At 32.1% G+C, this 13,179-nt stretch overlaps 1 protein-coding gene and 1 long non-coding RNA gene across 2 annotated transcripts; one reads left to right on the top strand and one right to left on the bottom strand.

The window, feature by feature from the left end:
- Positions 1 to 568: 568 nt before the first annotated feature.
- LOC114313507 (cytochrome P450 CYP72A219) lies at positions 569 to 8,487 on the bottom strand. Its single transcript, XM_028259888.2, has 5 exons — positions 7,979 to 8,487; positions 6,332 to 6,549; positions 2,890 to 3,137; positions 1,738 to 2,122; positions 569 to 1,224 (listed from the first exon to the last, which is right to left on the bottom strand). Exons 1-5 carry the CDS (start codon positions 8,268 to 8,270, stop codon positions 799 to 801), a joined length of 1,569 nt encoding a protein of 522 aa, XP_028115689.2. The 5' UTR covers positions 8,271 to 8,487; the 3' UTR covers positions 569 to 798.
- A 3,680-nt stretch (positions 8,488 to 12,167) lies between these two features.
- LOC145803245 (uncharacterized) lies at positions 12,168 to 12,975 on the top strand. The gene is made up of 2 exons (XR_014345370.1): positions 12,168 to 12,279; positions 12,703 to 12,975. It is a non-coding gene; the product is annotated as an uncharacterized LOC145803245 (long non-coding RNA).
- Positions 12,976 to 13,179: the final 204 nt, after the last annotated feature.

The following is a 13,179-nucleotide window of genomic DNA, read 5'->3' as shown; positions in this document are numbered from 1 at the left end:
CTCACAAAAGAATTATACATTGTAACAGTTCCACCACACATGTTTTCATGACCACGATAAGAAATTCAAAAAAAATTTAGTGGTCATTGTGCATCACATAGTCATGGTGCCATCTAGACAAAATAAATTAGTGTTCGTAGATGACCTTAAAATCTATTTTGTTCATTAGAATAAAATAGAATAGATAAAATGATTATACCTGTACAATGAATCAATGATGATTCCAAATATATTTTTCATTATATTTTTTAATCAACGAAACATTAAGAATAAACATATTTTAACGGAATAATCATTTTATTCCATTTCATTCTAGTCAATCAAATGCTATCTTATATCATTTTCTGTTGGCATTGAGCAAATCTTCCCATGCCATCAACTCTTGACATTAATACATCTATATAATTTCTCATTCTTAGGCTAGAATAATATAAGAGAGAGAGAAAGAGAGAGAGAAACAGAGTTGGCCAAACATCTAAACAATAATAAACTAGCAAATTGAGATTCCCACATAGGGTAATGAAAAAAAAAAAAAAACAACAACAACAACAACAAAAGAAGAACAAAATTGCAACATAAACATCTCTCGCAATGGAGCTAGTTACTAGAACAATCGGGTTATTCAGTACAATTCTGCTTAAGTACATATAATTTAAATAAATTGAAAAAAACTAATTATTTAAAAACTGGAGAAGAGGTACTTTTGGTTTCTACTTTTTGATTACACCAAATAGACCCAACATATTATATAGCTTATCAGCATACGATATATACTATTAGCCAACCAAGATTTCGACACTATATTTTATGTAAAATAATGTGCGCGCCATTTTGAGGTTGAAGGGTAACACGGAAGAAAGGAGCATGAGTGTAGGATGGAGAAAGCTCGAATGAGAAGTTTTGAAGAATCATTACTAAAGCCATTTTTGCTTCCAACATCGCAAAATTGTTCCCAATGCAAATCCGAGGACCCCAACCGAATGGGAGAAAGGATGCTTGTTTGTTTGTTGCTTTAGCAACTCCTTCAGAAAACCTCTCTGGGTTGAACTGTTCTGAATCTTCTCCCCAAAGGTCACGATCATGATGGACGAAGAGTATAGGTACCATGATCTCTGTTCCACAAGGTATCACCATGTCTCCCAACATTGTCTCTTTATGATTAACACGGGACATCATTATTGCTGGTGGATATAACCTAAGAATCTCGTTCAATATCATTGTTACCTGTAGATAACCGATTTTAGAAATTATAATCATGTTAAAATTTAGGTGGGTGATAGTGCTACTAGGAATGTCATTGAAAAACAAAAGTGTTTTTTTCTTATAACAAAAAGAAACAAAATCATTGATGTGTTTCTATACAAACACACACATCCGTATATATGAATATGTATGTACAAATAAACCCTACTATTCTCTCTCTGAACTTGCCCTACTATTCTCTCTCAATTTTTTCATTTTATGCTTCATTTGTCAGGGAAGTGAATTAATTTCCTCATCTTATTGCTGAAGAAGGAACAAGAAGGTAAGGTGAAAAGGTACAAGGTGGATAACTAATTGTACCTTCTCTAAAGGTGTTGATGCTAATCCTTTGAAGACAGTTTATATGCTGTGATTTCAAAATTTTAATATTGATTATTTACTTAAGAAAGCTAACTAATTTAAAAAGATAGATATAAATCCATCTCATGCCTACTCCAGAAATAACAAAAAAGTATAACGCATATATATACTTACAATCTTGAGGTGGTTTATCCCATTGTACTCTGGTTTATTGTTCCCAAAAACTTGTCGAACCTCTTCTCTTGCACGCGTTTGCCAGTTTGGATGTAAACTTAACATAATCATTGCCCAAACGAGCAACTGTGCAGTAGTCTCTTGGCCGACAAAGTACATTAGCTTGCACTCCTTAATCACATCATCGATACTCATTCCTGCATTCTTGTTTCCATGCTCTTTGATTTCTCTCAAGTTGGCTTTCAATAGCACACTCAGTAAGTCCTCGTCACCTGCTCCTCCCAACTTCATGGCTTTCTCCCTTTCATTGATGACTTCCCTCACAAGAATTTGCACTTCATTGTTGATTGCTTTGATTCTCTTGTTTATCTTTGTTGGTAGAAACCTACAAATGAAAATTTATAGCATCAAAAAGGCATTGATTGTAACAACATCAATATGTTATGAAAGAAACAATACTTTGATTGGTAAGAAAACAACCGAAATAATGTTTAGATTTTACGGTTTTTTGTTTACAGAAAACATTAAACATGTTTATGTTTATTTTGCTAAAAACAAAAAATAAAAAACATGTACGCTTAACACACATGGTTTCAAAAACTTAATTTAAAAACAAGGGGGTGGCTAGAGGGGTCGGAGGTTGTGACTAGAGGTGGGGTTGGCCAGCAGTGGTGATAAGCAGTAGGTGGCTGGAGGAGGTGGGGAAGGGAGGAAGGAATGAAAACTTGTTCAAAAACGGATGAAAGTAGCTTTTTTTATATTGCTAGAATTTGGTAAAAACTTTACATTATTAAAAAACAAAAAAACAAACAAGTTTTCCGGGAGTAAATAAGGGAAACGAAACCTGCTATATTCATCTCATGATCGCATTAACTAGAACCTTTAAGTATAACAATCTAATACCCAGTAATCATAGCTTTCAGATCTATGGTAAACTCAGTGAATCTCCTATCTATGAGAGCTATTTTAGGGGCAATTTTTTTTTGTTAGTAGTGAATAGAGATATTGAACATCTGAATACTAGTTGCAACTATTCTTAAGTAGTGATATTCTAGCATTTGAACAAGGAAACCGGTTACTCAACATCAATCAAAAACCATTCAATGTAATTAAAATATAAATTATTTCAATTGTCACATATTTCAGATATACCTCCGTCCTGGAAAGCTCATTGACTGTGAAAGTCGAAACACAAGACTGGCTAGTTGCATTTGGAGTTCAAATATCCTTTTGCCTTCTTCATAGCTACTACCAAATGCTGTTCGAGCAATCACATTGGCAGCTAAATTTTGGAGATGAGGTGACACATCCAACTCACATAAACCTCCTTTTTCTGAGACCAACTCCTTCCATTTGCTCATCATCTCTGTACAACACACATGCATCGCTGGTAGCATGTGCTGTATAAAACATAGGAAAAATAATGCCAAGAAACTATCAAGAACATAGCCCGACAAGATCAGACGACATATAGTTAAAATGCATCAGAAATTTGCTATGACGCATGTGTACGGGTACTGATATTGTTACTAGTACATCGATATAGTAAAAAAAAATTTAAAAATGAGGAAATTGGGTAAGTTTGTAAAAAAAAATATTTATTTTTAATTTGAAATATTGTATAAATTATTTAAAAAACCTTTGTTTGGCATAAAAGATTTTTAGATTTTTTTGCTAAAATAGTCACAAAAAGATAAAATAGGCATTTTAATCCAATAAAACAAAATGTCACATTTAAACTATAATCATGTTATTTTTTTCTTTCTCAAAAGTCAAAAAAATAAAAAAGACTATCCCAAACGAGACAATTTAACTCTAGGTTAAAATAGTCAAAAAATCAAAAAATTAAAAGCCAACCCACATCCCAAACGAAACCTAAATTTGTTCGTTAAGATTCAACCTACAATTCATATTTAATGCCAAAAATATAATAAAATTAAAATTAAATATCATTATATTAAATAAGTTACAAACTATAACCTTGTGCGATAGTTTTATGCTGTCTAACCACCATAATGTAGGTTGTTAGTTCACGTCCCTTGCGGGGCGTGGGGGGATGGTTCTGTTTCCTTTCCCCTAAGATCTAGGTTAGAGTACGTACTAACGAGTAATTAAAATTAAAATTAAAATTAAAAAAAGTTGATTTTAAAATTATGTTAAGCATTTAAAAAAAAAAAAAAAAAAAAAAAGCCAATGAATCTAACTTTACCAAGGAAAATACTATTTCTGTTGGGAAAAGAGAGTAAAGCATAATAGTAAAAATTATACAAGTGATATATTTTAAGTCCTCTATTTGATAATTTGTTCCCGAAAAATTCAATTCTCTTATGATATATTTCATTCCAAGTTTACCCTATATGTTGAAATATATATGAACAATAATTTTATAAAAATAATAGTTTATTTAAAAATATTTTTAAAATTTAACAATAATCAAATTTTATTAAACAAAAGCTTATAAAATTCATTATTTTGTCTCACAATTTGAAAAAATATGAATTTTCAACAATATTATTTTCCACAATTTTTTAATGGAATATTAATAAAACTAGACACTTTGAATTTGTTTACCAATTTATTTTTGATCATGTGAGGTAATAGAAAATGATTTATGACATAGTTCTTTTGATCAAATTGTTCATAATTTTGTTTGATGTAATTTGTTTAATTTTGACAATTTAAAAACATAGTATTGAAGTAAATTAAAATTGTTTAAACAGTTAGTAATCATAATAAAGCATACTGTTAGGAAAAATTGAACTTCTTGGGAATAAGTTATGAAAAATAAGACTTAATTGTTAAATTTGATAGAATTCACTGATAATCTTGGTCACAAAAAACTAATATATAAGTTTGGTTTTCAGTTTTTACAATTTACCTTTCAGAAAATTTTATTTTTTTGTTTTCACTAAATTTTTTTAATATTTTAAACAATTTTTAGACACACTTAACATAAATACACTTAAAAAGTATAATAGTTGTGAAAAAAATCTTTAAAAAATTCATTAAATACCAAAAATATAAAAAAAAATGTAAAAATTCATACATTTTTATTTTTTTTATATATTTATTAATTTTTAAAAATATTTTTTCATAAATATTTTACCACTTAGATTCATCTAAGTAAGGTGCATATAAGTAAGGTGCATCTAAAAAAATAAACAAATTAATTAAAATTTTAAAAATATTCAATAAAAATAAAAAAATACAAAAAATAAAAATTTTAATTTTTAAAAAATTAAATTAAAAAAAAAATAAAATCAAACACATTGAATAAGACCAAGAACCTCATATCATATCTAAAATTGACGATCTCAAATTAACACTCTATAGGTGTCCGTTTTTGTTTACATAGGCTCCGTTTGAGAAGAAAAAAGTTAGGCTTTTTTGGCTAAAATAGTCACAAAAAATAAAATAGGCTATTTTAGCCACAAAAAATAAAACATCAAATCCAACCCATAATCATTACAATCCTCTCTCACAAAAAAAGTCAAAAAAATCAAAAAGCCAAAAAACCCTTCCCAAACCAAGATAAAATAGTTCAGGCTAAAATAGCCAAAAAGCAACCCACTTCCCAAACGGAGGAGGCATAGAATGCTTAGGACATGTGTTTGAAGTGGGTTGATTTTTTAATTTTTTTGATTATTTTAGTTTGGGGTTAAAAAGTTTAGTTTGAAAAAAAATTTTAATTTTTTTGTGAGAGAAAAAATATAATGATTATAAATTAAATGTAATATTTTATTTTATTAAACTAAAAAACTTTTTTTTTTATTGTTAAAATAGCAAAAAAAAAAAAAACCCAAGTTTGGGCTTCCGAAACGAAGGCTATATTTGGCAACAACAATGCCAGAGGGCCACAATTTTTGAGGCCACAATGACGTTTTGACAGTTTTGAGTCATTGTGACCACAAAAATTGTGGCCCTCAAACATTTCTCATTTGGCAATTTGGCAAACGTGACGACACGAATGCCACGTGATATTCTAACATGATAATAACACAACATGTGGGAATATCCAAAAATGTTATAAAAATAAGAATAATGTTTGAGGGCCCGAAATTAGGGACTCGAATTTGGCTCAAAACCCAAAACGACGTCGTTTTGGGTTTTGATATATATATATATATATATTTTTTTTTTTTCTTCCTTTTCTTTTCTTCTTTTTCTTCCTTTTCTTTCTTCTTCTTCGTTGAGTTGAACAGAGGCGAGAGAGAGAACACAGAGACGAGAGCGAGAACGCAGGTCGTCGTCGGCATCGCAGCCCGTCGGCGTCCCAGCTCGTCGGCCGATCTCGCAGCTCGTCCCTCATCGCTCGTCGGCATCGCAGCCCCGCCTCTACCTCTGCCTCCGCCCGCCGCCGCCTCCGCATCCACCTCCGCCTCTGCCTCCACCTCCACCTCCACCTCCGCCCGATTTTGTTGGCCCCTCCAGTTCTCCTTCTTCTCCTCCTCCTCCTCCTTCTTCTTCCCCCTAATTTCGAGCCAAATTCGAGCCTCTATATTCGGGCTCTGTAGCATTATTGTAAAAATAAATAAATAAATAAAACCTTTCTAACTGTGTGCAAAACGACAAATGAAAAAAAGAGAAAAAGTACCTTCAATTTCTCAAGATAGAAAGCAGGGTTCATAATTCTTCTATGCCTGGCCCATTTCGCACCCTCGTAGCCAGCAAGGCCAGAAAGTAGCAAGCTAAGGGTAGGACTTGGTGTTGGCTTTTTGAAATTATCGTTCTTCAGCAAAATTTCTTCTATTAGTTGAGGCTCCATTATCATTACTGTGGGACTCGCCCCTGTCCATATCACACACTTCTTACCTGCCCGTGATATGGATCATCATCATAGTCTAGATTAGCAGGGTTGTTTGGAATCTACTTCAAAAAAAAAACTTCTTTCTTTTTTATTTTATTTTATTTTTATAAATAAAAATAATGGTAAGTCGGAAATCTCTACTTTTTGCACTTAAAAAAAAAAAAAAAAAAACACAATCTAAAAGGATAAAAAATTATAAATATACCTCTGAAATTTATTTAAAATATAAATTATCTTTTTTAATTTTAAAAATAATATCTCGCTCCTTAAAGTTTTTTAATTTCATAATAAATGATCCTTTTATCAATAAATTATCAAATTAATTAATAATTTTTAATGATATCAAAAATATATTTTAATTAATAATTCAACTAATTTTATTATTATATAAAAACAGTTAAAATTTTATTTTTTAAATTAATTCTATTAAATAAAAAAATTATAATTTTTTAAATCACAAGAAATAATTCATATTTTAAATAAATTATGAAATTTATTTGTAATTTATCTAAAAAAAAATTTAATATATAAAAAAATAATGACGATATACTTACAATGGGGTGTTTTAAGAAGATAGTTAAAAATTATTTTTAAATTTTTTTATAAAAAAATAAAATAAATTAAAAATTAAAAAGTGATTTCTAATTCGCTTCTAAAATAATTCAATATTTAAATTGCGTCTTCATCGCGTGTTGCTTATATTCCGTAAGTTGGGCAGTGTGTCCGTGCGTGGGGTAAACAAAATCAGAAAAAAATAATAAATAGTTGAAAAATAGCCCAATGATTAGATTGAATACAAATCCAAATCCAAATGGAAGGTATAAGATTTAAAATAAAAAAATTAAAAATTTATAATTTATTTTGTAACCTGACTCAAATTCTGATAATTTTTTATAATTTGTCTTAAAGTGTTCGTACCAAATAAGTTTTTTTTTTTTTTTTTTTTTTTATTTAACAAGAAAATCCTCCTTATCCTTCTGCAAGTCCAAGGCAGCGTCCCTTGCAGAGATCATCAATGTGTCCTGTTAGCCGTTCCGAGCGAGGAGACTATAACCTGAGAACTTGCTCCGACTTCCCAAGACAAGCTCCGCTTAAGTCAAGACTCGCATAGCGGGGAGTATTAAACCCATACCAAATGCTGATTAGACAAAACCTCCTAACCAACTGTACCTCACCCAAAAAATTGACTCAAAAAAAAAATAAAATTAAACTCATGATCTTAAAACTTAAACTCCAAATCTTAACCATAATGCCACCCACCTTGGGTTACGTACCTAATAAGTTGTGTAAACAGAAATATCAAACAATTTCAAAACAAAAAACAAAAGCACCATAAGACAAACTTTTTTTGCTTTTTTTCTCTCACCGTTTCTCATCAAATCATGTTATCCAAACAGAGTGAAACAGAAAAACGAAAAAGAAAAAGTGACTCACCATACTTATTGGCAATGTGATGGTGAAAGGGGAGGACACGTGGGAGGACATTGTTATCGTGAAGATGGAGAGGTTTGGAGCAAGCTTGTCTGGTAATGCTCATCTTATCTTTGATATCTCCATAGAAGAGCCTATATGGATTTCCATGGAGACCTTGCTTTCTCAGCAACCTCTCAAGTTTCTTCGGCTTCAACCATAACCAATTCAACACTTTCCATAACCCTAATACTCCAACAATCAACCCCATCCAGATCCATATTGCCACTGAACTACTACTACTCCTCGCTTCCATTTTCAGCGTCTCCAAGCTCTCTCGCTCTCTCTCGGATCTCCTAACTTCAACCTGACAAATATGAGGGACTCCTCAAGGACCTCTTTTTATGCCCATTTCTTATTTGGTAATTAAAAAGGTTTTTGAAATTTTTGTACCAAAAGTTGCTTTCAAAAGATCCTCGTGATGCACGAGAAAGTATCACAACAGGATCTCCTAACTTCAACCTGACAAATATGAGGGACTCCTGGAGGACCTCTTTTTATGCCCATTTCTTGTTTGATAATTAAAAGTTCAACAAGGTTAGCTATCATAAAAATAATCATAAAAGATTTGTGATTTTTAAATTACACATAAAATAAAACATTACACACTAATTAAAATTACAAATTTTTCATAATTATTTTTATGAAAAAAATTTTATGATGTCTGCCATTTCTCTTATAAGGTTCTTGAAACTTTTGAACCAAAAGTAGTTTTCAAAAAACCCTCGTGATGCACGAGAAAATATCACAACACGACGCGATTCGGACAAAAACTCGTTTCTCATCGAAGAACTATTTTGGGTGAATGGTTGTGCTTGTCGAAGAACTATTTTGAGTTAAAGGTTGAAAAAAAAAAAAAAAAACACTTATTTAATTATAAATTTTAAAATAGTTTAAATTTTGAAAAGAGTTTCTATTTATATTTTAAGTTTGGAGTTTTATTTTAAAATTTTTTGTACTTATTTTTTAATATATTTAAAATTTTTCTTAATTTTGTTTTTTTGGGAAAATATTTTTTATTATAATTTTTTTTATTATGTGTTGTATTTACTACATGTGTCCTAATTTTTTTTAAAATATTTAAAATATTTATAAATATAAAATGAGTTGTATTTCTTTATTTTAAAAATATAATGTTGCTTTTAAATACTTTATTTTATTTTATTTTATTAATATTTTAATTATTTTTAAAAAAATATTTTTAGTATTTTTAAATATTTATTTTTTTTTATATTTTTAAATATTTATTTTTTTATATTTATTTTTTATATTTTAAAATTTTTAAATCGTCCATATATATCTAAATCGTGATAAATTATTTGACCAATACTTAAAAAAATAACAAAATATTTTTTTGAAAAAATATAAAATAAAAAAATAATTTTAAAGAACAAAATTTAGAAAATGGATTTTTTTTTAAAATAGAATTTTGAAGAGTTTGATTATGAGTTTTCAAAAGAGTTTTTGAATTGATTTTGAATTGTGTTTTTGGTTATGAGTTTTGAAAATAATTTTTAAGTTGAATTTTGAATGTGTTTAATTATGAGTTCTAAAAAGAGTTTCGAAATTTTTGGATTGTAATCACGATTCTAAAACTAAACCAAAATATGTTAATTCTGGATAATTTTTGAATAATTTTGTCTGAGTACGTAAAACAGCCAACATGTAAAAAAGCCGCTTGGATCTCTTATGACAATGAATTCTACTTTGAATCGTTTAAATGTTAGGTCGTTCCCCTCAAGTGACGCGTTGCGCTTGCCTTTGGGTGTTTCGAAAAGTGAGCAAGGGGCGCTGCATTGATGCCTACGTGCAATGAAAAATGGGCAAAGGTTCCGTGGTTTTCTGGACGAGTGCGTGTAAAGAAGTTAGTCCAATACTATAGGTTTATGATAGCCACTTGAAATATAGGAACCTTAACTGGAAAGACGATGGAATTGGTAGATGTTATGATTAGAAGGAGAGTTAGTATAGCATGTGTATAAGAAACTAAGTGGACCAGTGAGAAAGCTAGGGAAATTAAAGATATCGGTTTTAAATTATATTATAGTGGTAAGGATAGACGTAGGAATGAGGTAGGAATCATAGTTGCTAGAGTCTTGTGAAAAATGTAGTGGCGGTCATTAGGAAAGGGGATACGATTATGTTAGTTAAACTAGTTATTGAAGGGATTATAGTGAACGTTATTAGCATATGCCCCTCAAGTAGGATTAGATGATCAGACTAAGATGGATTTTTGGGAGTAAATGGATAAGATCTTACAGGAGATACCTGTAGAAAAAAACCTAGATATAGGTGGAGATTTTAATGGCCATGTAGGCATAGCTAAATTAGACTATGAAATGGTGCATAGTGGATACAGTTTTGGTAATAGAAATAAGGCTAGAGAGAGTATATTAGATTTTGCGTTAGTTTTTGACCTGATGGTGGCGAATACTATGTATAAGAAGAGGGGAGAGCATTTGATAACCTTTAAGAGTGGGTCAGTTAAGAGCCAAATAGATTATTTCTAAGTGAGAAAAATGGACCACCTAAAATGCAATGAGTGTAAGGTGATTCCTGGAGAAAGTCTGGCCTCTCAACATAAGATTTTGATGCTAGATTTATGTTTTAAAGGGCAATACCAAGATAGAAAAGATGGTGGACATTGTAGGACGAAATAGTGAGATCTAAAAGAGGATAAACTAGAGATATTTAAGAATAGAATGGATAAAGAAGGTACTTGGGTCTTAAAAGATAATGCTAACACTATGTGTAACAACCCTCATACTGTTTACTGATTAATGACTGACCGATTACCGATAATCACCGATTACTGTTAAACGAAACTGATAATGACTGATAACTGACTGATAATCGAACTGAATGAAATACTGAACTGACTGACTGAAATTGAAACTGAATTGACTGAGTATATGTTAGTTAATTGCATTCTATCTGTTTGATTGTCTGATTATCTGTTCATGTTTATATGTTTAAACTGCTAATTAAAGGCCTTATCGGCGGCCTAACTAGGAACCGATTGATGTTCCGTGACCCTCATATTTAATGTGATTTTATGGTATAATTATCTGAAAATTGATTAGGTATGATTAAATTAGATTAAATAAGCTAATTAAAGAGTTAAGCTTAATTACCATATTGCCACCCTTAGTGGCCCACTCAACATACATGTTTGAGCCTCATTACACCTTGTATCAAAACACATTTTGATCAGCCATTTTCCTTGCTTTAGCCGACCTTGAGAGGGAGAGAGTGAGTTTCATCTTGCATTGCTTGGAACTTGGTAGAATTGCTTGAAGATTGAAGTGTGGATTGTTAATTTGAACCTCTAGACTTGCATTCAAGGAACCTAGGTATGAATTTCATCCTTTTGACTTGTGTTTAAGTTGATTCATGCATGGTTCATGTCCAATTGTCATGAATTGGTTCATTAATGGTGAATTGAAGCCCAATCTTTGCATGCATGGTAGTATTGTTGGATTTTGAGTTGTTTTCATGGCAAAATGTTACATGCATGCTCATATTGTTGTTATAGACCATGCTTTCATCTGGTTTTGGAAAGAAATGAGCTCATTTGAGCAAGCTTTGGAGCTTCAATTTGGTTTAAAACTCATTCATGCATGTTTGAATGTTGTTCTTGAAAATGGGTTTGAACGTGATTTTAATTGACTCACCTTTGGGGCTTGAATTCATAAATTGAGCTTTGAAACTTGTTATACATTGAATTTAGTTATGTTTTCCAGAATTTGGGCCCAAGAGGTCGAGTTTGGAGTGGTAGAATGCTTGGTTTGAGCTTGGGAGGCAGATCTGGAAATTCCAGATTTGGCTTCCTCGCTCGAGCGAAGGATTCCCCGCTCGAGCGAGCACCTTTGTCCAGGGCTCCGCTCGAGCGACCATCGAGCGACCATCGCGCGTAAAATCTCAGCATCCAGTACTTTTACTGTTTTGCAGACCGCTCGAGCGAAGCCTTTGATTTTGGACTTACGCTCGAGCGGATAAAGTCTCGCTCGAGCGAAGCCCCTATTTTCAGCAAAGTTTGCGAAATGTTTTCTAAGTGTATTTTTGCATCCTCATCCCATCCTAGGCATTCTTAGGCCTAGTTTAAGACATTTAGATGAGGATATCGTTGTAGAACACACCTAGGCCAATTAGGAATTAAGTTATGATATTTCCCAACTGTGTAGCTTAGTGTGTGTTCAATCTGTTAACTGTGTAGGGTTGGCGACTGGGGAGACACGCTCTAGCATACTGTAGCCCAGAACTCTGTGAGTAACGATTGTGTAAAGATATGTTCTTAAATGAATATCTTCTGAACAAATGAACTGCACTGTTTTCTGAACTGATTACTGTTAACTGAATGAATGTATGTCCTATATTCTGAACTGTATTGTGGCATCCTTAGCACCTACTGTTTACTGTTACTGTTACTGTCACAGAGATCTCTGTCGGTTCCCTCGTGGAACCACTACTGTTTACTGACTGATGGCCATCATTACTGTTCGGTCTTTTAAGACCTACTGTTACTGTTATGCTAATGGATGTACCACATATGACTGTTTGCTGTACTGAACAACTGAAATACTGATTGAATTGAACTGTTTTCATTACTGTAAGGACATTCATTCTAAACCCCTTTACGCTTTATGTTATTCACTGGGCTTTAGCTCACTGCTCATATATATATGTAGGTGTTCAGGCACCAGACCGCAGCTAGAGGCGTCAGGGTTACTCCAGTTTTGTCAAGCCAGCCTTTGTGCCTCACTGCGAGGTTCCGAGTTGCCATGCTATGGCTTGGGGGTGTTTTGTTTGTTTTTCCCCCTTCTGTACTGTTTTACTGTTCTGTATAGACCGAGTGTTACTGTACTGTTATCTAGGGTCGAGTCCCTAGTCTGAATGATTGTAAATATTGTGTATACTGTTCTGTACTGTTTATGTATAAATATATGAAAAGCCTTTTTGCATACAGAATGTCACAGCTCAATGGACACTATTTATTTACTGTATTGGCTTCCGCCAGGCCCTGTACTCTGCTTTACTGTATTACTGTTCTGCAGGCCTTCGGTAATCTCGGATTACTGGCCGGTTACGGTGCTAAACCCATAGGGCCGGGTTTGGGTCGTGACAGAGTGGTATCAGAGCGATACTTACCACGAGTTATACCGCAC

This window comes from Camellia sinensis, chromosome 11 (assembly GCF_055761805.1).
Source record: "Camellia sinensis isolate YWXY chromosome 11, ASM5576180v1, whole genome shotgun sequence".
NCBI lineage: Eukaryota > Viridiplantae > Streptophyta > Magnoliopsida > Ericales > Theaceae > Camellia > Camellia sinensis.
Note: the sequence above shows the minus strand (reverse complement) of the source record. Positions and strands in the feature narration are given on the sequence as shown.